The 23,807-nt window shown below is 39.9% G+C and overlaps 1 protein-coding gene across 5 annotated transcripts in view; it reads right to left on the bottom strand.

The window, feature by feature from the left end:
- wu:fj29h11 (protein NO VEIN) overlaps positions 1-23,807 on the bottom strand; it is a 42,011-nt gene that overhangs the window by 7,959 nt on the left and 10,245 nt on the right. For all 5 annotated transcript variants that reach the window (XM_044337453.1, XM_044337455.1, XM_044337454.1 and 2 more), the window contains 28 exons: positions 22,034-22,214; positions 21,785-21,951; positions 21,483-21,626; positions 21,186-21,364; positions 20,424-20,596; positions 20,043-20,267; positions 19,791-19,900; positions 18,730-18,945; positions 17,886-18,012; positions 17,552-17,774; positions 17,264-17,411; positions 16,720-16,897; positions 16,380-16,557; positions 15,790-15,916; positions 15,473-15,592; positions 14,759-14,909; positions 14,540-14,652; positions 13,530-13,680; positions 13,003-13,251; positions 12,165-12,377; positions 8,523-8,704; positions 8,093-8,276; positions 6,463-6,605; positions 4,876-5,057; positions 2,300-2,559; positions 1,923-2,157; positions 1,656-1,839; positions 61-187 (listed from right to left, as the gene is read on the bottom strand). In XM_044337453.1, the coding sequence (XP_044193388.1) occupies positions 61-187; positions 1,656-1,839; positions 1,923-2,157; positions 2,300-2,559; positions 4,876-5,057; positions 6,463-6,605; positions 8,093-8,276; positions 8,523-8,704; positions 12,165-12,377; positions 13,003-13,251; positions 13,530-13,680; positions 14,540-14,652; positions 14,759-14,909; positions 15,473-15,592; positions 15,790-15,916; positions 16,380-16,557; positions 16,720-16,897; positions 17,264-17,411; positions 17,552-17,774; positions 17,886-18,012; positions 18,730-18,945; positions 19,791-19,900; positions 20,043-20,267; positions 20,424-20,596; positions 21,186-21,364; positions 21,483-21,626; positions 21,785-21,951; positions 22,034-22,214 (4,870 nt within the window). The remainder of the gene's footprint in view (positions 1-60; positions 188-1,655; positions 1,840-1,922; positions 2,158-2,299; positions 2,560-4,875; positions 5,058-6,462; positions 6,606-8,092; positions 8,277-8,522; positions 8,705-12,164; positions 12,378-13,002; positions 13,252-13,529; positions 13,681-14,539; positions 14,653-14,758; positions 14,910-15,472; positions 15,593-15,789; positions 15,917-16,379; positions 16,558-16,719; positions 16,898-17,263; positions 17,412-17,551; positions 17,775-17,885; positions 18,013-18,729; positions 18,946-19,790; positions 19,901-20,042; positions 20,268-20,423; positions 20,597-21,185; positions 21,365-21,482; positions 21,627-21,784; positions 21,952-22,033; positions 22,215-23,807) is intronic.

Raw genomic sequence — 23,807 nt, forward strand, 5'->3', positions numbered from 1 at the left:
ACATGTGAGTCACTGAATACAGGAAACTCTTTGAAACAAAAGACTGGCAAGTGTCCTCACCAAGTCTGGCATAGAGCACCGACACATCCTGTAGCACTTCAGCAGTCGGGATGGGAGACGATGAACAGATCAGTTCCAACAATCCAACATACTGCTTCATGTTGGGGCTGTGATCCACATTCAGCAGCTGAACAGAAAATATACAATCACACACACGTGACTGGTGTATATTGGTAATGGTGAAGTTTGGTCTTCAAACTACGTAAACATAGTAAGGTGTCAGTTCATCAAAACTTAAGACAGCAAAGTGCCAACAAAGTAAAATCATTTGTCTAATTTCATCTCATTTCCAAAAAGCTGCAACTATCGTCTTGATATTTGAACATAAATGACAGATGACTGATGAGATACTATTTCATCAACATTATTAGATGTAATTAAGTGACTATTCACTAATCCTCCCCTCTGAAGAGCAATTGTCCAATCATAGCTTAGCAACCATATCCAGGCATATCAGGCCCGTCAAGCTGATTTCTCGACTTGTTGAAGTGGTGTGCATGGGGCTGTAATAAGAAAGATTTTCTGCATTTTAGGATTTCGGACAGTTGTGTCTTTTTTTAAGTCTTACTAAAACCAAAAACACAAGAGCAAAAATGTAAAGAATGAAATAAATTGTGTTTATCTGCTTTAAGATCCAAACGTTAGTTCACCTAACTAGCCACTACCTACAGTAGTAACCTAACCGAGTGTTACTTCAAAGGCCAAGACGCACATTATTAACTAATTTCATTAGGTTGTGGTTAAAGGTGACTTCATAAAGCCCCTTTCACCACCAGCACATTCACTGTGCAGTATTTCCCCAAATGCGTGGAAGTCCATCAGAGTTCAGGGTAACGTTAGCGGTTCTTTCCTGCTTTCATTAGGATTCAGGGAAGTTCACACTTCATTTACCCCAGCCAACGTTACCTGAGATAGCGTTACACTACATCTGTTAGTCCTCACGCTATTGTTGTAAAGTCAGAACCTACCATTTGAAAACAAACAAGTATAGATATGTAAGCTAAGCAGCTAAACGGGGTGTTAACATGTTGGAACAAAATAACAGATTTTTCCTTATTTTAATAACACTAATCCTAACTCACCCTATACTGCAATAAAAAATACTGTTTCTTTATTTCTATGTCTTCTACTTAGATCATCACCTGGTGAGGATGCTGACGTTTTGTCTGGCAGCTTTAGCCTTGATGTTTTAGCATGATATTACTGTATATATGTAGTGATCAAGTGCATATTTAAGATTCTTTTACAGGGTTCTCCTTTTAAAAAGAGACAGAAACACTAAAAAGTCAGCTGGAGACAGAGTTTTAAATTAACTCATGAAGCTAACATTAACTTAATTAGCTAGCTAGCTACAGCTGATAAAATCTGCTAATGACAGTTGTCATTTCAGCTATCAAGAGTTTTGAGTGGTATTTCTGCAACCGTTATCATTGCAAACTACTTATGTGCCATGCACGAACTGGCGTTTGACAGGCGTAGTAACATTAACTAAGGGGGGCGGGGGCGGGGCTTAGCAAACAACCAAATTAAACAGTTTAATGAGTCTAAGAAACATGGAGACAGATTTCTGGGAAAACAATAATAGAGCAGCGTACTCTGATGAAGAAGTCTTTCATTCTGTCCAGTGGATTGTAGAAAGGCGCCAGGACTTTGGGGTCCTGGACGGGACTGTCTGGTCCATGGGTCAGCTGTCTGTAGCGCTGGAACATTGACGTTGGGTCACTCCAACACACCTCCTTCAGGTGGTAGAAGCGTCCTGAACACCAGTCATCTTTACGCCTGAGGAGATAAAGTACAACTTTAGGCCTCAGGTGTTTAAGACACTAACCTGAAATATTATGCTGATACAGCTGACGACATACTTGTACTCTATGAATACAGCGGGAGTATGCTGGAACAGCTCCTTCAGGCTGCTCTGGGGACAGTTTGTATGCAGATAGGTGTAGACGTTTTGAATGTGCTGAACTGTGGAGGAGAAATTCACCCCCTCTGACTCATTCTCATCTAGTCTCTCCTCCGGGTTATCTGCTTCTGGTTTGGTGCACCACTCCTTCAGGTAGTTAATCAGAGCATCCACTGAGATACTTTCTCTCATTCCTAAAAGACAGCAAAGACAGTGACAGACAAACTGTTTATTTTGTAACTGATTTAAAATAACCTGCAGCAAATATAGGATAATCAATAGCCACAAGTATTGTATGGACAACAGAGTCCCACATCATAGAAGACACATTCTTACCTAGGGCTCTACTGAACTCGCTGGGGTCCATGTCCACATAACAGACATGTGTTCCCAGCAGGCTGGTGACCTCAGGTGAGGTCAGGTAGACTGAGTTTGGACAGAGGTACTTTCTCTCTCTCTTATCTCCTTCCATTGGGCGATAGGCCGGCACCCATTCAAGACGACACAAGAAGTGGTAGAAGGAGGACCTGGTACTTTTGGTAGATCGTCCATCACTGTCAATCACCTGGGCTGTGAGGTACTGAGAATAGCGATGTCTGGAAGGATGGGAAAGGTTATGGTGAGTACTGGTTTTTAATTATTAACCATTATCTTCAGCGGGATGCTGCTACACAACGACCACAAGATACATTTGATATAGCATCAGATAACTTATAGATCATGTGATTACAATGCATGGATGACAACCTCTTCAACTGTAGCTCAGTGATCTTGATGCCACTTGTGACGGCTCAACAACGTGGAAGAACTGTGTGACCTACATTCCTCTATATAGTAGTCAAGAGCGTTGCACGTGCTTAATGGTCAGAGTTAAATGCAGTGAGAAATTCTCATCTACACTGTAAAGAAAAATCATCCCATGTCAAACTGACCAGAGCAATAGATGACAGTTATGCTCCATGTGTGCCTATAGAGCTTTATTTTTATTTTTTTTAAAGTAAATTTAGCTTCTGTCTGTCCTATGATAGACATGCAGCCTGTTGAAATGTTTCCCTGCCTATTGTCTAATGCATGCTGTGATAAACTCTAGCCTGCTTATCCTCTTAGTAAATACAGATATAACAATTATGTCTGGATGGCTTTTCTTTGTTACAATGTATTTTTTTAAAAGTACTCAAAAGCTTTTAAATTCTACATAATTTCTCCACTTCAGGCAGTGCCTATGTCCCTTAACTTTACTTAACTCTATTTTACATCATGTTAATTGCCTAGAGGGTATCCACTAAGCACTTGAGGGCAGAATCCTTAAGCTAAAACATCTCTTTATTGTGGTTTTATGAAGTTGATATGGCTCACGTGTTAGTTAACAGTTGCCTTTTTACACATCCAGTAAACATAGAGCAACATTAGCACTCATTTGGAGCCATGTTTCCACCCACTTGATGAACTGAAGACCAATATTCACTCTCCTTCAACCTCTCTTAAGGTATTCACCGATATCTGACACAACTGGCATTTAGCTGCTACATGCCCCACTCTGTTTACCAGCTAGTCACTGTCTTTGGTGCTGGGCAGGTAGCGCACAGTGGGTTTATCGGAGACTCTTTTGTCTTTGTTGGCTGCAGCTGAAAACAATGTTGATGAGAGCTGTGAGAGCTTTAAAGTACTGCACTAGCATTGAGATCACTGCCAAACAATTTCTAAAGCATACTGACAGTGTTTACTTTCAGGCAGAAAAAGGTTTCCATACATAACAAGCACTATGACTGATTGGGCTGTTTGTCTGGATTTTTCCCAGCTTGTAACAGCTCAGAAAGGTTTCTTACATTGTGGTGTTCTGCTCTGATTAAATACTGCATGGTGAACATACAATGTGATTGATCAAACAATCACCTGCTGAGCTGAATCAGACAGATCCTGACACATCTCATCTTGTTATCTATGACAGTTTCAACAATCGTCTCACTCATTAAATACATGCTCTTTGCTGTGTGATGTAGCACAACTGCTCATTTTCCCTGAAGCTTAATAAGCCTATATTTCATAAAAACGCAGTGATCTCTTCTGCCATTATTTCAGGTGAAGCTGATGCAGTGGAGACTGCCAACTGATTTGAAAAGTCTGCCACTGCGGTGCATTGGAGTAGCTGCTGGAGAGCAACACCATCTGTCACTTGAAAGTCTGCGTCTCATCAGAACTGCATTCTTAAACTACGCTGTCGAAAATTCTGATCCAAGAAGACACAAAAAGCTTGGACATTGTGAAAAGCACAATGAGAACAGCTGCAATATAAAACTCGACGGCCTGCTTTGGGAAATGGTCGACAGTCATGATAAATGAGCTAAAACGTGCAAAAATGACAGTGTGATCCTTTAATTATTCATCCAACTGTGATATAGAGGAGTGGTTGGTAGGAAGTTGCACACAGGATGTAATTTAAGCTTTAACTCCTGTACTGCACTGACTGTGTGTGCTGTTCACCAGTATGAGCTTGTGAGCTTTAGATGACCTCCTTACCTGAATTGCTGTCATCTACTATAACAGTAACTCACGAGATGAAGCAGAGATAAGAGCAACTAAATCCAGACTCATTAATCCCCACACTGATCTCTCAGGCGACATCAAACCCAAACAAAAGGCTGATGTGTCACCGCATTTCGCTTACTTTTAACTGTCGGAAAATGCCCTGACTGTACCCCAGTAATAACTTAATGGCCGCAGTAAAAAGGATGGGAATTGCTACCTGACCCTGACTAACCCCAAATCCATTATCTTCTTTAACCAAGCCATTATTTTTGGCCATTAGGTTTCCAAAATATGGCACCCACTGAATGCACCTGCTTGTCAAATGGGATAACATTCAGCGGACAGGACATGACACAGGAGGATAAATATGTAGGTGTGTGTGTTACCCAGTATCCCAGTTGGTCGCCAGCAGCTCCAGCAAGGCCATTCTCTGTTCCAAGAGGACGGGGGCAGACAGCTGAGCTGTGGCCAGAGCATGAAACTCCTCACAGGGGTAGTCATCAAGCACATAGTCCTCCCCTGAATTTTGGCGCCACGTTTTACTTTCCACTGACCAGGGGCTGGAGGTCTGGAGGAGGAGTGGTGAAAACAATGTAGAACAGTATGGCTTAAACAAAACACATATGGTAACTGAACTGGTCAGGACATACCATTGAAGTACTGCTTTACAATTTTCCAAGTCTGTCTTAAAACCTCTTTAACTGTTCATATGGACACCTGACTGTTGTTTTAAGACACACTCGAAAAATTGTGAACCTGCCCTTTAAGCAGCTGCATCAAACATTATAACTGTGTGAATGACTTGACAGTTAATATCTCCAATGGCAGCCCATTTCTAAAGTGCTACATGGGCTGGTTACCTTCTTTTTGATGATCCATTTTTCAGACCTTATTTCAGCATATACACCTGAACACTTAACCATGTCTCTGCACTTTTGGTTTTAAATATACTGTTTCTATTGTTTAATCATTTATATAATAATTAAAATGGTTGTCAATTTTATAATGTATTCTTTAAATTACTTATTCCATGCTCTCATCTTCTCCTCATGATCTACTAATTCTGCTTTAGCACTGTGAACTTCCATTTAGGGCTGCAACTACTCTCATTGTATATTAATCTGACTATTATATTTACAATTAGTATAAAGACCATTTCCCCCAAAAGAAAAATACTCTGCTGAGGCCAAAAATGAACTTTGTACCTCAGATTAATCAATGGATTATTTCAGCGTAATTTCCACTATTTTCATGATATTTTGCTCCTGATCAGAGGAGGACAGTAATGTCAACCACAAATCAGAACCCTACTTAGAAGTTGTGCCCTGCCATACCAAATGACTAACATGATCAAACTTCATTCTGCTTGTTTATTTGAAACAAATATGTAGTTTTACAGTTGATCCCAAAGTATATGTACCTGTCATGTACATTTTAAAACCTTTTTTTAAGCAGGAATAGTACAACCGCCGTCTTTCCCATATTGCATGATGGCAGTATCAGTCACACAACGACTGATGGTATCATAACAAATCCACACACTATCCCTTTTAGCTGCAGCCCGGGCTAAAACAGGCATCAGGAATGTCTGACCTGTGCAGCCTCAGCTCGATCTGTGACACGTCCCATCAGTCACCTGCTTTTTCTGCTTATCTTCAAAGCAGCTATTGATCTCTCTAGTCTTTCTGTGACTCATAATGGTTAGTATCTTCATCCTTTAATCACTACCTTATTCAACCTGATGAGTCACATTAAGTTTCTAATGCAGAGGAAGATTCTGTTTTGCTTCTGGTGTCCATGCAACCAGTAAATATTGTGTCCTTATGTAACACATTCATAGCCCTTTATCTTCTGTTCTCACAGGTACGGCTGTCGTGACCTTGGTCTGGTCTTTTTGTGCTAATATAGAAGCATCTTTGCAGCATGAGTTGAATGTGATCTCTGAGGTAACAGTTAAGCAATGTCCTCCTCACCAGTTCTTTCGCAGTGAGTGTTCGTCTCTCTTTGCGGATGATGAGGCCGTCTCTGACTCCCAGTCTGCTGAACAGCTCTCTCCATCCTGCTACATCGCCGTCTGTCTCCACGTAGCAGGGACTCAGCAAAACCCAATCACAGCCTGGGGAATGGGTGAGGAGATAAGACAGGTAGCAGGGTAAGAGTTTATAAGAGGAAGAATCTGGTGAACAAACATGAGTAAATGATGAGGAGGCCATTACTTTTTGACACCAATGAATATTTAAAACAATGTGAAACATTTGTATAATTAATCAAGTCTCACAGGCACTCTGCTGCAGTGATTTGTAGTTGCTGCAATGTGCTTAAGACCTATGGGTGGAAAATCACTTGCAGTAACTTTTTTGCTCCACAGAAAATCCAGACAGAAAGCAAAAAGATACAAAAAAAATAGCATTATGTTCTCTGAGACAAGAATCAATCAGATTAATCAGAAAGATGTTTTTCTTTTGGAAAACCACTTGCAGTAACAACAGCAGCGATGTTACAATGACACTCGTCTTTGCCATGAACTCATTTGTTAATGTTGCCTGAAGGCAATCAAAGGATTGATATCAGAGCTGATCAATATTTTACATTAACTGTTTACTTTCCCCTTTTGTGCTCGATCTAAGTTAAGTGTCATGACTGTATGTCATAAACTGACATTAAACATCTAGGTACATGTTTACAGTTATTTTACACAGGAAATTATTTCAAATTGAAAAATAAAAGATATTCCTGGAATGTCAGAGTTTTCCAGCAGTTAATTTAAAAAGATTATGGTGAGGCATCACTTTAAAGTGGAGTATAAAGTGTGTACTGTATTTATGTATTACATATAGTATTAGTAGTGGTAATTGTAGTATTAATATAACACAGGTATAAACAATTAATTTTAAAATACATGGATGAATTCAATTTAGATGCTTTAGCTTCTTTAATATTCTTTAACTGTGAAATGTGCAGTTATATTATACTGAAAATGTAAGTATTGGATGACAATAGTTATCAGCACATATGCAACATTAAATGCCTCCAATCATGAACCAGGGGAACAAAAACATTATCAGAGTGTCCCTAGTTGATTATAATAATACTGCTAGAGGACAACTGCAATGTATCCACAATGTAAAAGTACAGATGTTTAAAAATGATGTCTTTAAATGGGCAGAAGAAGTAGTTTGTGAATTTAGCCCCTCTGCAGGCCAAGTGTTCTGATCCATTTTCCATGTTGATCACTCCACTACCACTTACATAACACACACTCACAAACTCACTCTACCAACCCCGTTCAATACTCCCAGGCATTACATGCTTTCTTTAACCCTAACAATGGAAGCAAAACCTCACATGACACCACAAACCACACACACACACACACATACACAGACAGTTGATGTCCTAAATGTCCCCAGGAGTAAAGCTAGCTGTGGACTGCCAGAAACATGCCTTGGTGATTGTTTTGGATATTTTATCATTCTTTCTAGGGCCATCATGGATACTGAACAATAGCTGGAGAAGTACAAGGATTCATGTTCAATTGCATCAACCTTTTTACAGGTGTAGTATCTGTGTGTGTGTGTGTGTGTCACTACTGAGAACTCGTACCAGGCAGTCTGTTTGGTAGGTTGATGTTGCCGTACTCCTCAGTGAAGTGCACCCTGTCCAGCTCTGGGCACAGCAGACCCCTGTTGGTGAGGACGGGTATTGCAGTGTCTGAGTACTCCCGGCTGGAGGAGGAATGCTGCTTGATGAAAACCAAGTAACTCACAACCACTGCCTCAGGCTTCGACTGGTGGTGAAATCAGTGGGGGGATGAGGTCATAGGAGCAAGAGGAGGACAATGAGAGAAAGACATTCAAGTCAACTATAATGGACTTGTTTTTGAGCATTAAACTTGCTTTAATACAATTATTTCCATTTTACACAAAACACCACAAACAATTTCACCTCAAATGTGCATGAAATGGTATTGGTATTACTTTTGACACAGATGGAAACACAGTGGATGCAGTGTACATACAGTATGCTACTGTACCTTCCATTTGTTGTTCCGTATTGAAGGATAGATGTGCTGTTCCAGCAGCTCTTGAGGCTCCAGTTCATGAACACCGAGTCTTCTCAGCAGCTCTCGCACCTGCTGACTCTCCAGAGGCTCCACACAGCTCAGCAGAGAGGGGTGAACTACGTTCACATCCTTGTACAATGCAGACAAAGGTCCTGTATGCAGAAAAAGATGACATATGGGAAGAAAGATGGATTAAAACCACAACTCCAGCCTAAAAAATTAACACTTCTGACCGAGTGTCACATAAATTCAACATTTTCAACTTTGTACCAGTAGTTTTTGTTGCAGTGCTGTTGTATTGGATAGATTGTGGGTGATATTATTTCCACCACTCAAATGTATTGAACATTTTAGTATCTATATTAAGCTTATAAGCCTTCCAGCACTACTAAAATGTTTCCATTCATTTCATAATGTATGCCTTAAAGAGAACATTTTGCACCACATTCAGAGAGAAGCAGACGACTGCTGCAGTAGCAATCAGTTTTCAAGTAGACATTCATTTTTCTAATGTCAAGTCTCACATTGACCTGGATTTAAGGAATATACGATTCTTTGTGAATCTGAATAAAATTTACTGTAAATTTACAGTTTCTTGGAATTTTAACATGCAAATAAATGATAATACGATGTATATTGTGTATATGTACAGTATATATGTGTATATATAATGACATACAGACACACACCTAAATATGTGTTGCCAAAAGCCTCCGGTGACCTATTTTTCTACAGACTGGCATCTGAAAGAGCATTTCCCCACTGATCTCTGTACTGCTCAATATTTCAGAGGAACACCATGTTTAACCCAGCTGTCTCTCTGAAGCTATCGCACACAGCTCTGTACACTTGACTTCACCTTTAAGCAGAGCTTGAGGTTTGCACTGCACAGTGAAACTCAAACTACATTCAATGACCTGAAAACAGCCCAAGTCAAGAATTCATTGCTATTACAGTCTATCATTTCCTGTCTACTTTCACATCATTATTTGTTCATTTTGTATTTTCTTATATACTTGAGAAGGGAAGTTTTCAGGCCTGAGAATGCCACCCGAACAGCGATTTTGTGATACTTTACTATTCTCCACCATGCATAACTGCTACTACATACTTATTTTAAGATGTGTACCAGTGATTTGGTGTTGCACCTATAAAGTTGGGGCACTCACAACAAATTAAAATAGAATGACCAAAATGGAAGCAGCAGAGCCTGAGGTGTCCTGACTTTTAGTCTCTTGTATGGGTCATGCTCCAAAAACTCTGAATCCTACATTTCCCAGCTTACATCTTTCATCAGACCCTCCCGGCCTGGTAAATGCTGCATGCCACAAAGTTTGCTACAGTATGCAGGTTTTCTATGAAAAATCTGTAGTCTGTGAGTCCAAGCAAAGATAAACCTGATGACATCATCAGGGTTATTTCTTATTGTAAAAGCAAAAAGACATTATGAAACTGTTTTCAATAGCTGAGTTGTCCCCACATTGAGTAAACTAGTGTTAAAGAGTTCTCCTTAAAATGTTAATTTAGTGATGAGACAATTAGTCCATTGTGGTTGTAATTTATGGACAAATTTGATATTCAATCAGTTGTTTAAATCATTTGTCAAACAACAAAACTAAGACTCTACAGACATGCTAGCAGCCATATAAGACTGTACTCACAGCAGTGCTTTAAGCTAAATGCTAACGTCAGCATATTAACAAGCTCACAATTAACATTTTCATTTAGCATTAGACACTTTTATCCACGTACATCTGAGAGCTGATACAACACAATGACAATGTTAACACGCTGTTTAATAGGTTTAATTTTTACCACGTTTACCATCTTAGTTTAGCGTGTTAGCATGCTAACATTTACTTATTAGCACTAAACACAAAGTACAACTGAGGCTGATGGTAATGTTATAGTTTTACTGGACAAAAAACAAAAAAGTGGACAAATTAAAACTTTAACCTGATCAAAAAGTCACTAATAGTAAAAAAGAAAAGTCAGGGGATATGAAGAGTTGTTACAATTTATTCTGAGGGGATCATGAATATCTGAACCAAATTTCAAGGCGATCCATCTAGTAGTTGTTCAAATATTTCAGTCTGGACCAACCAAACTACACTGTCATCCCTAGAATCATGCCGTTAACGTGGCTAAAACATTTATAAATACAATAATAATAATAATAATTAATAATAAAGAAACTGCTTAAGCTATTAAAGTGTGAGGATTTGTTGGTTTTCTGTTTTATATCATTGTAAACTGAATATATTTGTGGTTTAAGCTGTTGGTCAGACAAAAGAAACATTTTGAAGATGAGACTTTAGTCTGAGAAATTATGATCACCATTCTTCCCTCATTTATAATAATAATCCATTGATTTAATACAATACAGACAAAATTTGTCTGATCAGTTACTTGACCAGAGTTTTCTGCCTCCAAGATATTTGTGATGCTCCTGTGAAGCACTGGAGCGAGATGCTAAGCGAGGTAAAACACTAAAGAAGAGCCAATTCTGAGTCAAACATAAGTATTCTGTGTGTAAGACACCGAAACCACTTACACTACATGACTATTAAAGCCAGCAAACTGCAGTGGTGAGATGCTTACATCAGAGTGTAAAAATCAATTATTCATGCTTGCCATTCTTAACCTCTTCTTTGGCTACTGTTTTTGAACGCGATGACGCGCAACATGGGTTTCTTCTGTGTGTGCATGTTCTGATGTGTTTTACTTATTCTTAGAGAGAGGTGAACCTACGTCACTGCCCTGAGCGTCTGTGAATGTGCTGACTTCTAAAAGAACAGAAACAGCTGTTGACGCAGGTCCTTAAAGAGGGTTCACAGTCTCTTGACAAATAACACAGGCTCTGCTTCTATAACAGAAAGTTTTAATCCGTCCTACAGCCTGAGTTACAATGTCAGAGTCTCTTCGGTCCAAATCTACCATGTAATTCAAAATGCTATTTTTATTGTTATTATTTTATTGTTATTCTTGTGAAGTATCACCATCATTCTCAGCCTCGGGAAGTATTTCACTGCTGAGCTTTATGAGCACAGATGGAGAGCTGTACATGTGCACCTCTCACCATCACTAAGGTGATATATATATTTATCTGTTTTTGTTTTCCTACATCAGTTTATCACATTTTGGGAAACTGGAAACCTGTGAAATGCACACACTGCTGTCTCATTTCTTATTCTTCCTTTTATTCTGTATGCACTTGACAACATTTTATCCACTAATGGGCTTCCTCAGGTGAAGGTGAGAGTGTGAGTACAGCTGCATGTTGGACCTATTTTTAGCGATGTTGTAGTGTTCTAGGAGCAAGACAGCAGTGTGCAGCTATTTTTTCATCTTTTTGATTTAGTCTCATGACTATTTAAAATCATACAGTGTTTTAATGCAAAAACCAAAAATATCTGTAAATATTTGTGAGGCAAAATTATTTGACACTCGAAAACAACTAAATTTGCAATAAAATGACCAAGCACATGTCACACATCTAAACTTCCATTGTCATGGTAGCATCTGAGGTGTGTGATATCTGAGATATTGCTACTACTACTAAATATAATGACATATTCTCACAATTAATAAGTTGAATAAATGTACAATTACCAGTCTGCGCTTGAGCTTTCTTTTTCTTGGTATTGGTTTCTTCCATTGGAAAGAACACTCCCTCCCCGTTTAGTGCCACCAAACGTCCGTCGGCCAGAGGGATTATGGGTAGATCCCTAAGACTCTGCAAGATGGAGTCTACCTCTCCGTAGCCATGCTCCAGAGCTCGGAAGTTGCAAACCAGCAGCCTGGCCAGCTGACGCAGGCCACCCTCTAGAGGAAAGATAAAGGCTTAGTGTCAATGACTACTGTACATTATACTACATGAAAATGAGTCACGTCTTAAATATTGCAACATTAAGAGCCATGAGTGGCTGTGTCAGGGTGAGGCTCCAGACTTTCAGTGCATAAAAAAACATAGTGTTGCTTAGCAAAAGCACTGAACTGATCAAGATCCATATTGCTTTGATGAGCAATTTTAGCAATTATCATTATGAGGCAATTGAGCCACCTGGTGTCCCATCATGATGTTTCAAACTGAAACAACAATGTTAATGAGGCCAATAATAAAGCAAATTATAGTAGCAAGGAAATATTTCAGCGTCACTTTACTGCGCTCATGTATACATGATCCTCATTGAGAAATGATATTATACAGCAAAGTGCCCCAAAATCTATCCAGATCCAACAACATCTGACAATATCACACTCCATGTGTGAAATGCATGTTGTTACTACCTTTCATTTTCCTTGTTTTTTGTGCTCTACAACCCACAGACACCCCTATAGCAATATATGCACCAAAATAAAAAATCCAAAGTCTATCACTGTGTAAAAGCTTCTGTGTTTTTACAGTGAACACATAGCACAGTGCTGTTATGCCCCCTAATGCACACACCTGAATGGATGCCTCCTGCTCTCATCAGCTCCTTGGCCATGGCTGTGGTTACCGTAGTAACATCAGACCCCCTCAGGTTTCGAACTCCCAGGTGAGAGAGCAGGGAGTTAGGTGGGGCGGGACTTAGCCCGGGATGAAGATAGGACAGAGACAGATGCTTTTCGAGCTCGTCTCCACCGATCACGTCGCGGATCACGGTGTCCTGACAGACGGCCACTTGGGACGGCAGCTTGTACACAACCTTTCCATCTGGGAGAGAAAGCACGGACTTCGATAACGTGGCTGATATGGACACAGTTTTCACATGTTGGCAGGTAATAAGAGAGAAACACAAACTACAGACTAACACATTTACTGAGGGTTACATACAGCGTTTTCAAGTCACTGAGTAGATGCAAAGAGGAAAAACAAACAAAAAAAGTTTTTAATGAACAGGGCTCAATGTTTTGGTGTCTTTAGGTGTCTCTTGGTGTATTTACTTTCTAGTTCAATGTATTAAACCTTTAATTGTTTTCAACTTTAAATACCTGAGCTCAGTGTAGGCAGGAAGGCCTTGCCCTTGAGCAGCTGAATAATCTGCCCGGCAACAGGCTTGAAGAAGTCCAACACCTCGTCAGGCAGGGGGATAAACTGCAGGAACTGGCAGAGACCCTTCATCCCCCTGAACTCTGGATGATCCTGGAACAAAGAGAAAGCATGACATTAGTTTAAAGAAAAACAATAGTCAAGGATTAGTCCATATTACTTTATCATGTTGATTCATGAGCCTTGGTTTACTTTAACTGCAAGAGAATGAGGCCTTTATTTGAAATAGGCTTACATAAGAGATAAGTCTGTATTTATGAGTATATTTGATCATATTTCAGTAAAATATCTTGCTGTTTTATGATCTGGTCCTGTTTTATCTAGCTGTTATTGCTGATAACGTCCACTTCCACAACACTATCAGTACTTCAACAGATGTCATTCTCACTGATCTGCTGTTGTAAGACTGTTGTCTCTGCCAGGAACATGTTTTCATTCATTCATTATTCCCTGTTGCTTCCATTTTGTCAATATTTGATCACTGACAAACCATTTAAGTGGTTCAAAAGGTATAATCCCTCCCATTCCTGGCAGGGATTTTAACTTCAAACAGCTGCAGGAAGTATTGAGTTTCATTGATGGGAACTTAAATATTGCTCTGAAAAAAAACAGTAGGATAGAAACCATCAGAATTAATTAGTGAATGAAAACTGTTTAATCTCAAAGCAGCAGATTGGTAAGTATGACATAACTGTGAAATGTACATTACACTGAATTTACCACAAGACCTATGACAGTGTTTTCCACTTGTATACTTTTCATATATTATACTTTTTCAGACTACTCCCAAGTCAATTAAATTATATATATCACCTGTTTGCTTCTCTTTATTTTTGCTGTATCTAATGGTATTTTTTTAATAATCTGAATTCCTTGCAGGAATCATTAAAAGGTACATCTCATCTGTTCTCTCTGGTAAATTGTTCTTAAAACACTGCAGATCTTGTCTTACAGAAAAGACTTCCATTGCCTGGAGGAAGAGTTGTGGTATCTCAGATCGAAGCCACTGGTTCCATGAGCTGTCTCTGTCCACATCTTCCCGAGAAGACGGGATATCAAAGTCGCCTGGAGAAGAAAGGAGTTTAAGTGAGAGTGCAGACAGATTTCTTCTTCAGAAAACAAGGTGTGTGTCCATGATTAGGATGCTCTAACGTTTTAAGCACAATTTCACCTTGGACGATGAAGCGGAAGCCAAAACTGCGAAGGGGCAGGTAGGCGAAGACGGGTTGTTTCTGAGGCTGGCATACGACGTCACTTCCTGTGTCGTTATCGCCAAGCTGGAAAGCCAGGGCCAGCTCGGTCGACTCAACGTCCTCTTTAATCTAAAGGAGGAAAATGATCAGTATCGACGCAGAGACACAGCAACTCTTAGAAAATCTGACTTCTTACACTGTGGCTGTTGGAGAACAGATCAAATATGAACTAGGGCACGGCTTCAGTTCTTCTCTTACATAACCTAACTGCAGGTAACATACAGCTGCTGCTGGCAAGTAGGAGAAGAGAGATATCTGGAGAAGAAAGATTAGCAGGGATCACACTGCAGTTTCAGCCTGACAGATGATTAGAATCTGTTTTGTGGTGTTTATGTGCTCGTGTGTATATCTCTGGATCTTTTTTGCCATATTTTCTTGCTTGAGGTTTGAACCAAATCCCTGCCTAACGAGTGAGTTTTCACAAAGTCTGGCGAGAAGCGGAGTGTGACAGGCTTTTGAGGAGGAACAATCATGAAGCGCAAACACCGGGAGCATGTCAGAGAAATGCTAGAGTAAATTTTATTCATTCCCCAGGAGTGATGGAATGAGGAAACAGATGTCAACTTCTTGTTCTGAAATCTAGATAGATAAGTGAGCGTGAAAGTGAAAGAAGAGGAGGAGATTTGCATTACCTTCTTGGGCTGCAGAGTGGTTTTAACAACTAGCCAGCGTTCGATGCCCTCTGTGTGCTCCACCTCTAACACATTGTGACTCAGGTCTTTACGAGTCATTGTCACATGACGCTTCTCACTCTGCATGGAGACAGAAGCACCAGATGAGGAAGGATTAAGAAACAGCTGATTCTTAATGACTTTTGTTTGTTTATGTTTGCACCTTGTATTGAGTGGAAAAATGCATATATGCATGAGTGTTTGTTTCTTTGCACATGCAAGAAGGATTTCGACAATCTGTGTTTGTATACATGAAAGCGTATGAGTGCAGGAGCTACCTGGTTGTAGATGGTGATGGAGCGCAGGCGGTGCAGGAACAGCAGCAGGGAGGGGTGCACGTCATGAAACAGGTTTCGGGTCTGATGGCTCTCGGAGCGCAGAGGAAGGCAGATCTTAGTGGTCCAGCTGATGAGAGAAGCATGAGAGAACAAATGTGTTGTGGTTCTAACATGACAAACAAACGTGTAACGAAGTTAACGTTGCTATAAAAATAGATAAATCAGTGGGTTTCTTCTTCTTCTGCTCTCCCAAGCCATCTCCAGAGGCTGTTATGGAATACTAACTATTAACAAAGTGTAAATATATTGCATGAGTCATCGCTGTACAAAATGGTAGCAAACAGCTCTGAGAGTCATATATTTAATAAAATCTGCTACCATTTATTCCTTGAGACACTCGGCATGTATTAATATTGCTGTTATGGAAGAGACACATTTTCAAGTGTATACAATTATCCACTGTATTTGCTAAAAAAGCCGATCAATATTTTTCTGGCCATGTAATGTATATTTGAGATACACTACTAACTTAATTAATTGTTTGAGTTAGAGATTAGAAATAAATTATGATGTATGATGTGTGATCTAACCTGTGCTGATTTACGTCCTTCAGCTGTGCGTCCAGAGGCCTCTCATCTTCAGTCCAGTGGGGGAGGATGTATCCCATGGGGCCGCAGGTCTTGTCGAAGAACAAATGGAAGCCATTGGAGTGAATCTCGGGACAGTCTGTGACTTTAAACACTGACTTGAAACCGATGCCCTTTTGTCCTGCAAGAGGAAATCAGTATCATTAATAAATCATGATATTCTTTCATTAGTGACTAACAGTAATAAGATGTTAGAACACCAGTTTTTATAAAAACCCTTTGCAAAGTGACGTAACAGTCAAACAAATTTTAACACTATTCAGGACATCATGTACATACTCACCTATGTATCCGTATTTGTGTTTGCCCTTGGTGCTGCGACCCACATCACAGATGGCCCTGATGTTCTTCTCCTGGAAGCCGGTCTCATTGTTGAGAACGGTGATGCAGTCTCTCTCCACCACAAACGCCAGCGCTGGAATGACACCAGTCTCTGATGGGTAACTGTTGTCATCAGCGTTCTAAAACAGGAAAGGATGAGATTAGACTTAGTTATAGTTAGAGATTTCAGATAAAACTGTAATACTTGAAACTTTTATTCTAGCCACAAAATCACACAAAAAATAATCTTTTACAGAATAGTGAGTATCCAAAAGAAGTTTTTAAGCTTAACCCTTTTCATGCATTTTCTGCATTATGCACCATGATTCCATCTTTACTACAGCTGGTTTCTTAATAATGGAATATTAGTGATGACCCTTCACAAATATTTCACTTGTTTAATAATTGAAAAAGAATCCAGATTTATCTTCATAAATATGGGTAAATATATGCAGCAGAGATGAAAAGAGGTGTTGACATGGTGTAAATGTTATAGTAGAAGTCACCTGAATGAGCTCCAGGACAAAGTGTGTGTCTTTGCTGTAGAGTTCAGTGGAGAGGCGGTCCAAGCTGCGGCCCAGCCTGTCCTGGTGGACCTGCATCAGCTTCTGGCCTTCAGCAGTCAATTCCACACCGATACCAAACTCATTTTTCCTGTGATGATCAGAAAACGAGAAGAAACACAAGAAAAAACAAAGATTAGCTTTACTTCTGGGAGTGACAGAACTAAATTATTATAACGGATGTAGCCATCGTAACTGTGATGGGTGACATTATGGTGAATGAGCACAAACCTGATCTCCTCGATTAAGGCTCTATGGAGATCTAATGTGGTCTCTGACTGGCAGCTCGCAGTCTCGTTTTCTTTAGAATCAGACGGTTCTGGCTGTTCCTCGCCCTGGCCGCCTTCAGCTTCACTGCTGATGTCTGATGTCTCTTCGTTAGGCGGTGAGGCGAACTCATACAGCTCCTCTTCATCCTCTTCCTCCTCAGCCTCTTCTTCTTGCTCACCGTTGACTACAAGAAAATATTTAGCCATGTAAGAAAGAAGGAAGCAGATGCTGTCCTTTATTCACAAAAGCATAAAGACAGAGACAGTTTGTGTTTTGCTGAACTACTTTCAATCACCTTGCTGTGGGCTGTGGTTGAGCTGGGAGGAGGCAAAGCTGGTGTCCATGATGTTATCCTCAAGATACTCATCCTCACTCATGTTCAGAGCTGACAGACTGCTGCTCTCAGAATCTACCAAATTGGACTGAAGTCATAAAAATAAAAGACAATTAGAAGCCAAGTTTGCCAGAACCAGAAAAGAAACAAGACAGAGGAACATGACAGTGAATATACAGCAATAAAACATGGCTACTCATTATGCCATAAATTCTCCAATAGTATATTATGTTAAGCTTTCATGAGTAATTCCTCCAGAATTTTCCCATTAAACCTTTTGCAGTGTTCCCTTTATAGGTAGGCTTTTAATGTGAAAAACATCAGGAAACGTTGACTTAGCTTTTATATGAGAATTTATTTCCATACTTTCCCGTACTGCCAATGCGTTTTTTAGTGTTTTATGACCGTATATGATACTTAAAAGTATTTTTTTGTATTGTTCTAAAAATTTCACTTTGCCATAACCCTCAAAAATACATTTGAACAGTATGACCTAATTGCTTTTGGTGGTTGTAAGTTCATGGCAGTAGTGTTCTGGCATTGCACTACCCAGAGATTACTTGTCAGTTGCACTGGGGCCAATTCTTAGATTGTTTTTTGTGTAGATTAAGGTTAATTTTCTGGTGGTGCTATATTATTATTACTCTTTGTTTAGCCACAGTGGTTGGTTGAAGTTAGACAGTCAACACAGGGTGTTTAGAACAGTGTAATATTTAAGCCCTGTTGTTGATATTTGTAAGTTTCGAAATATGACTCTCTGATCTCTGAGTACTGCTTTTATATTTGTTCTGACTGGTATTCTGACCTTGGCCTGGTCCACAGGTGCTGTGGGCACACTGATGTTTTGGATCTGTGGTGGGGTCAGCTTTTTCTGATAGTCTTTGATCCAGTCGGTGATGCCCATGAGGATGCCGAGTCGGTGCAGACAGTTTATGTGTCTCGGGTCAGACTGGGCCACAGCTATCAGGACCTGTTTAGACTTGGCCTGGCCCAAGACACGGGAGAAAGGCTCCAAAAACACCTGGAGGTAACATTCAAGAACATACACACCATTTCTTAATCAGAGCTATGACAGAAATACACTTCATTTTGTAATCATGCCTTTTGACATTTTGATTATGCAATCTATGTTGTAATAATCGCAGCAAAAACCAACAAGTAAAAATGGAGTTACAGTGATAGCTTTAGTCCTGTGCCTTCTGTAAATGGGAGAGTTTTAACACAAACTGTAGTGCCAACAATCCAGGAAGCTGCTGCATCTATGTGACCAGACTGGTTTGCTGGGAAAATCTGTGGTTGGCATGACAACTGCAAGACTTATATCGACCACTTCCTCAGCAATTTAGGTGAGCAGATTAAACTCACAGGCTAAATCTGCCCGCTGCTTGGTCAAGGCGACACTGAAATGTGTTTTTTGTTTGTTTGTTTGTTTGTTAAAATCTGTGCACCATCTGTTTGCTGGGGAAGAATGTTTCCTAATTATATAGTCTGTACTGACTGACTGAGTACTGACACTTCAAAAGAAATGAATGCAAATACATTATTATCTATAGTGTCCAAACATAAATAGTTTGGTTTTTGAATAGCTGAGCATAACAGCTAACGATGCTATCCGCCTACTGGTCTAGAGCTAAACCTAAATGCACAGATTATTAAAAGCACCAATTAGATTCCAAGTAGATGAGGGCGGCTCTGAGATATCAGAGCTAGAATGACTATTTCCTGTTGAGCCTTTTAAAGAGCCGCAGGAGGAATTTAACAACATCCACTTGGACTATCTGCTCTCACTGTCAACTTCTCACCAAAAATAACACAAGGGATATGATTTCATCCTGTAATTTACACAGGCAAGGCAGTTCAACTGACCTGCTGCAAAAGAGCCTGGCACGTTCTGGTGGGGATTCGCGTCAAACAAGCCAAAAGGAATTTGGCCACTGTGCTGTAACATGACACATCCTCTTCAGCCCGGGACAAATCTAAAGAAGACAACTCTTATTTTAGCAACGGTGGCAAACACGCTGCATTTGAACTGCAATGCATTACTTCAGTTTTAAATATTTGAAAGGACACTGAGGAATTTAAGTGAACTGTTATCTCAAAGATCTGTTGCATTGCTACCTTCTCTAGCCACAGCTGCTGCCAGGGAGCTCTGCATGTGATTGGCTAGGAGGGCTGTGGGAGCGTTGATGATCCCATCAGCTACCACCATGGATACAAGGTGGCCAGCTGTGCCGATGGGGTCGAGGGTCGAGGCGGCGCTGGAGAAATGTTTGTCTCCTGTGTGTGTGGTGATCCTGAGCAGCAAACCTGGTGTCACCTCAAGTGCCGCCAAGCCTGTGTTAGCTGTGTTGTGAGGAAACAAAGAGTTAACAATACTGTAATTCACATGGAAGTTGTACAGCTGTATCATACACATACTGGAGAAACACTGAGCAAAACCACATTTCACTGATCATAAATAGCTGTAGTACACAAAACTACAATAGAAACTCGTTCTACCTGCATTTCTCTCGATGAAATCTTTGAGGGCGCCATGAAGGGGTTTAAAGATGAGCTCCCATTGGCTCCACTCACTCAAATCTTCCAGCAGGGGGCAGGAGAGTAAGCTGGCCAGGGCCTGGGCCTTGGACATCTCACCCAGGCACCCCACTGCCTCAAACCCACCTTCAGCACTGTTCATGGGAGGGACGTGGGAGACAAGAAGACAGAGGTGAGGACGGAGGTGGAATAGAGTCAGGAAAATCATGGAGGGTTAGTCCTAACTCTCGGAGAGAAAAAGCTTGTTGTATAAAAAGAAACATTTCTGGTGGATGTGCATTTTCCCAGTTACATGCTAGATACATTTCACATCCCTTCAAAAACTACTGAAACATGACTCAAGTCCTAAGAGAACTTTATTGTTAACCCATCCATGTATACTGTAAGTACACAGTATGGAAGAAATTTAATTTCTCTAGGGCCAATGGTGCTACATTTAACATTTAACCTGTGCAACCAAGGCAGGCAACATAAAGTGCAAAGACAAGATAGAACAGTGCAGAAACAAGACAAAACAGTTTAAAAACAGTCAGTACAAGGGTGTAGGGTGTAAACATGACTGTACTGATAAACATTGACCAGGGTGGCTATGGTAAACTGGATGTTCTGTGAGTTAAATATGTTTATATGTATTGGAATATTGACCAGTCCATTAGGAAGGTGTCAGTCATTGCTCAGATGTTGCAATGGTTTGGGGCAGGGGCGTCCAATTGCACTGCTAACCTTGACTTGCCATGTTTGGCAAACAGGGCTGACTCATAGTAGACCGGGCTCAGTCCTCCTCCAGCCAGATCTCTCTGGCGTTGCACAAGTTTGGCCAGCATCTGCAGAGTACCATAACCCAGGTCACGACTGTCTCGGACCTTGTAGTGGGAACGTAGCGCCATCTCAATGTGGGAGAGCTGGGAAAAGGAAGATGGATGTTACCAATGTTCCTCTACAACATTTATATGATAGAGTAACAGAGAGACAATCTTTACACTTTGTTTTAGTACTTAAAAGTATACGTTTTATACTCACTTCATCTGGATCGGTGGAGGTTATGTTGCCACACTGTTTGATGAACTCAAACACGTCTTGTCTGGTGGGTCTGAAACCACTTCCCGCAAGTTCCATGCTGCCACTGCTCAGAATCAAAGTAGAACCCAGCGCGTCCTGCAGCAGCTGCACACAAGCCGGCAGAAAAGAGGAGAGAACTGGTGTGAATTTCATCTTTTTAAGGACTATGATACCCTTAGATATACACTTCACACTAAAACAGACACTCGGATAGTTAACAGCATAATAAAAACTTTTAGAGACAAAAAACCCCCAACTTGTACCTGAATGTGTTTAACCAGGAACTCCAAGAAGTTGCCTTGCTCTAGAGAGAGGAAATCTTTGACCTGGAAGTGTTTCGTCAACTTCTTTTCCAGAGAGGAAATGTGGGCCAAAGTGATGACTGAGTTCTGAGAGGACAGGCTGTCTTTCAGGTACTGCTTCACCTTGGCTGAGAGACACAGATACATTATTAGAAGGCATTAGATAAGACGATATGTTTTCCAACGATACTGTACGTCCTGTACTGATACCTTCACTGGGAAGTGATGCGGCGGGTTTGTCCTCTTTTTTAGATTGTTCGGTGGTTTTGGGTGCCTTATCTTTGGGCACCAGGTCCTGCGGGACAGCCAAAGAGCCACCACAGATAGCCAGCTGAAACAAAGCCCTTGCCAACCGGTCACCCGACACCTGAACCAGGAAGTTCTGCACGTGCTGGATTGGAAATGAAATAAACGGATGTGTCAGAGACGTGGTAATCATTGATATGACATTTCATTGAAGTATTGAGTTCTGACAAAAAATGAAAAGACTGTGTTTTATGTCACCTCTAGCCGAGACATCATATTTAATTGTTGTTAATGTGCAAACATATTCAAAATAACATTCAAGTTTTTTGCTTTAAACAACCAAATATGTTTCTTCCTTGCTTACTGACACAAACAAACCCTTGAAAACCGACATAAGACTTTAGTAAAAGCTTAGTTGTTCTGATAAATCCAACAAGTACTGAACCTGAAACCTGTTTCAAAAATACAATATATTAGTTTTCATTGCCTTAGGCTACATACTTAAGTTACAAAACAAACAACATGGAACCTTCAGCACAAGTTGCTTCTCAGACAAAAAAAAATGTTTCATAAATGGGTAATCCCTACAAAGGAAAATAAAAATCCAGATTGAAAATAGATAATCCAGTAATATCTGTCACAGTCACAAGAGTTTACTAAAACATTCTACAAGATTTACATACAGGAGCATTTATTCCTCTTTCACTTGATCATCTGCCAGGTACTGCACATACTTAATAAAAGCAATAAATTGTCCCTAAACCTTGTCAAACATATCCTGTTTCCTGTTTAATATATAAGTGATAGCATCTGCCTGGCACACTGTTTAATATTTTGGTCTGCTAGTCTTTTTCCAGAACAGAGTCAGTACAATCAGTCTTTTGGTGTGCAAAAAACAAAGATCACCATTATTCATTCCGCTTTAATATAATTGTGTTCTTCTGGATACAACCTTAATATTAAAAACTTAGGATCCACTGGAATACATTTAGAAATAATCATCTGCACTGTATCATTTATCTTCCTTAAAGAGTTTTAACTTTACTGCATTACCAAATATAGTGGAACAATGAGCCCTTTGCTTCAGTACATTTTGTGCATACATCTGGAATGTTACTATAATAAGGATTTAATTTTATAGGATTGACATATGTTCACATTACCCAGTTATACTGTAATAATCTGAGTCTAGTACTTAATGACTGACTATGTGCATCAGCACACACTGATTTCCAGTCTTCCACTATTACATCGGTTTCTAAATCTTCCATCCAAGTGTTTGTCCATTTACTGTCAAAGTCCTCTGGAAAACTTATTTTGCAATTTTTGCCCTTTTCCTGCCAATTTGGAATGACCGGTTACTCACATATTGCTGCATTTGTGGCTACTAACTCCCTCTGTTGGCCTGGGAAAGACTTGGAACCCGCAAGCATTTTTTATTTCCACAACCCTGGTGTGCATTTTTGCTGAATAAAATGTTAACTTTGGCACATACTTTTGTATATTTGATCCTTTTTCTTAATTCAAGTTTAATATATACAAACATATGTTTTTTTAATTTATAGTAATTTATAATCATTAAATTCCCAGTGAAGTTTACTGTTTCAGTGCACTGATGTCATTCTATACAATAAAGTTTATTGTTAAACTGTAAAATATCAGGCCTCCATTACATATTTTTGTCACAAGTGTTTGATAATAATGTTTGAGGGATCAAAAAATGTGTTTATGTATATAT

Source organism: Thunnus albacares, chromosome 20, assembly GCF_914725855.1.
Source record: "Thunnus albacares chromosome 20, fThuAlb1.1, whole genome shotgun sequence".
NCBI classification, from domain to species: domain Eukaryota; kingdom Metazoa; phylum Chordata; class Actinopteri; order Scombriformes; family Scombridae; genus Thunnus; species Thunnus albacares.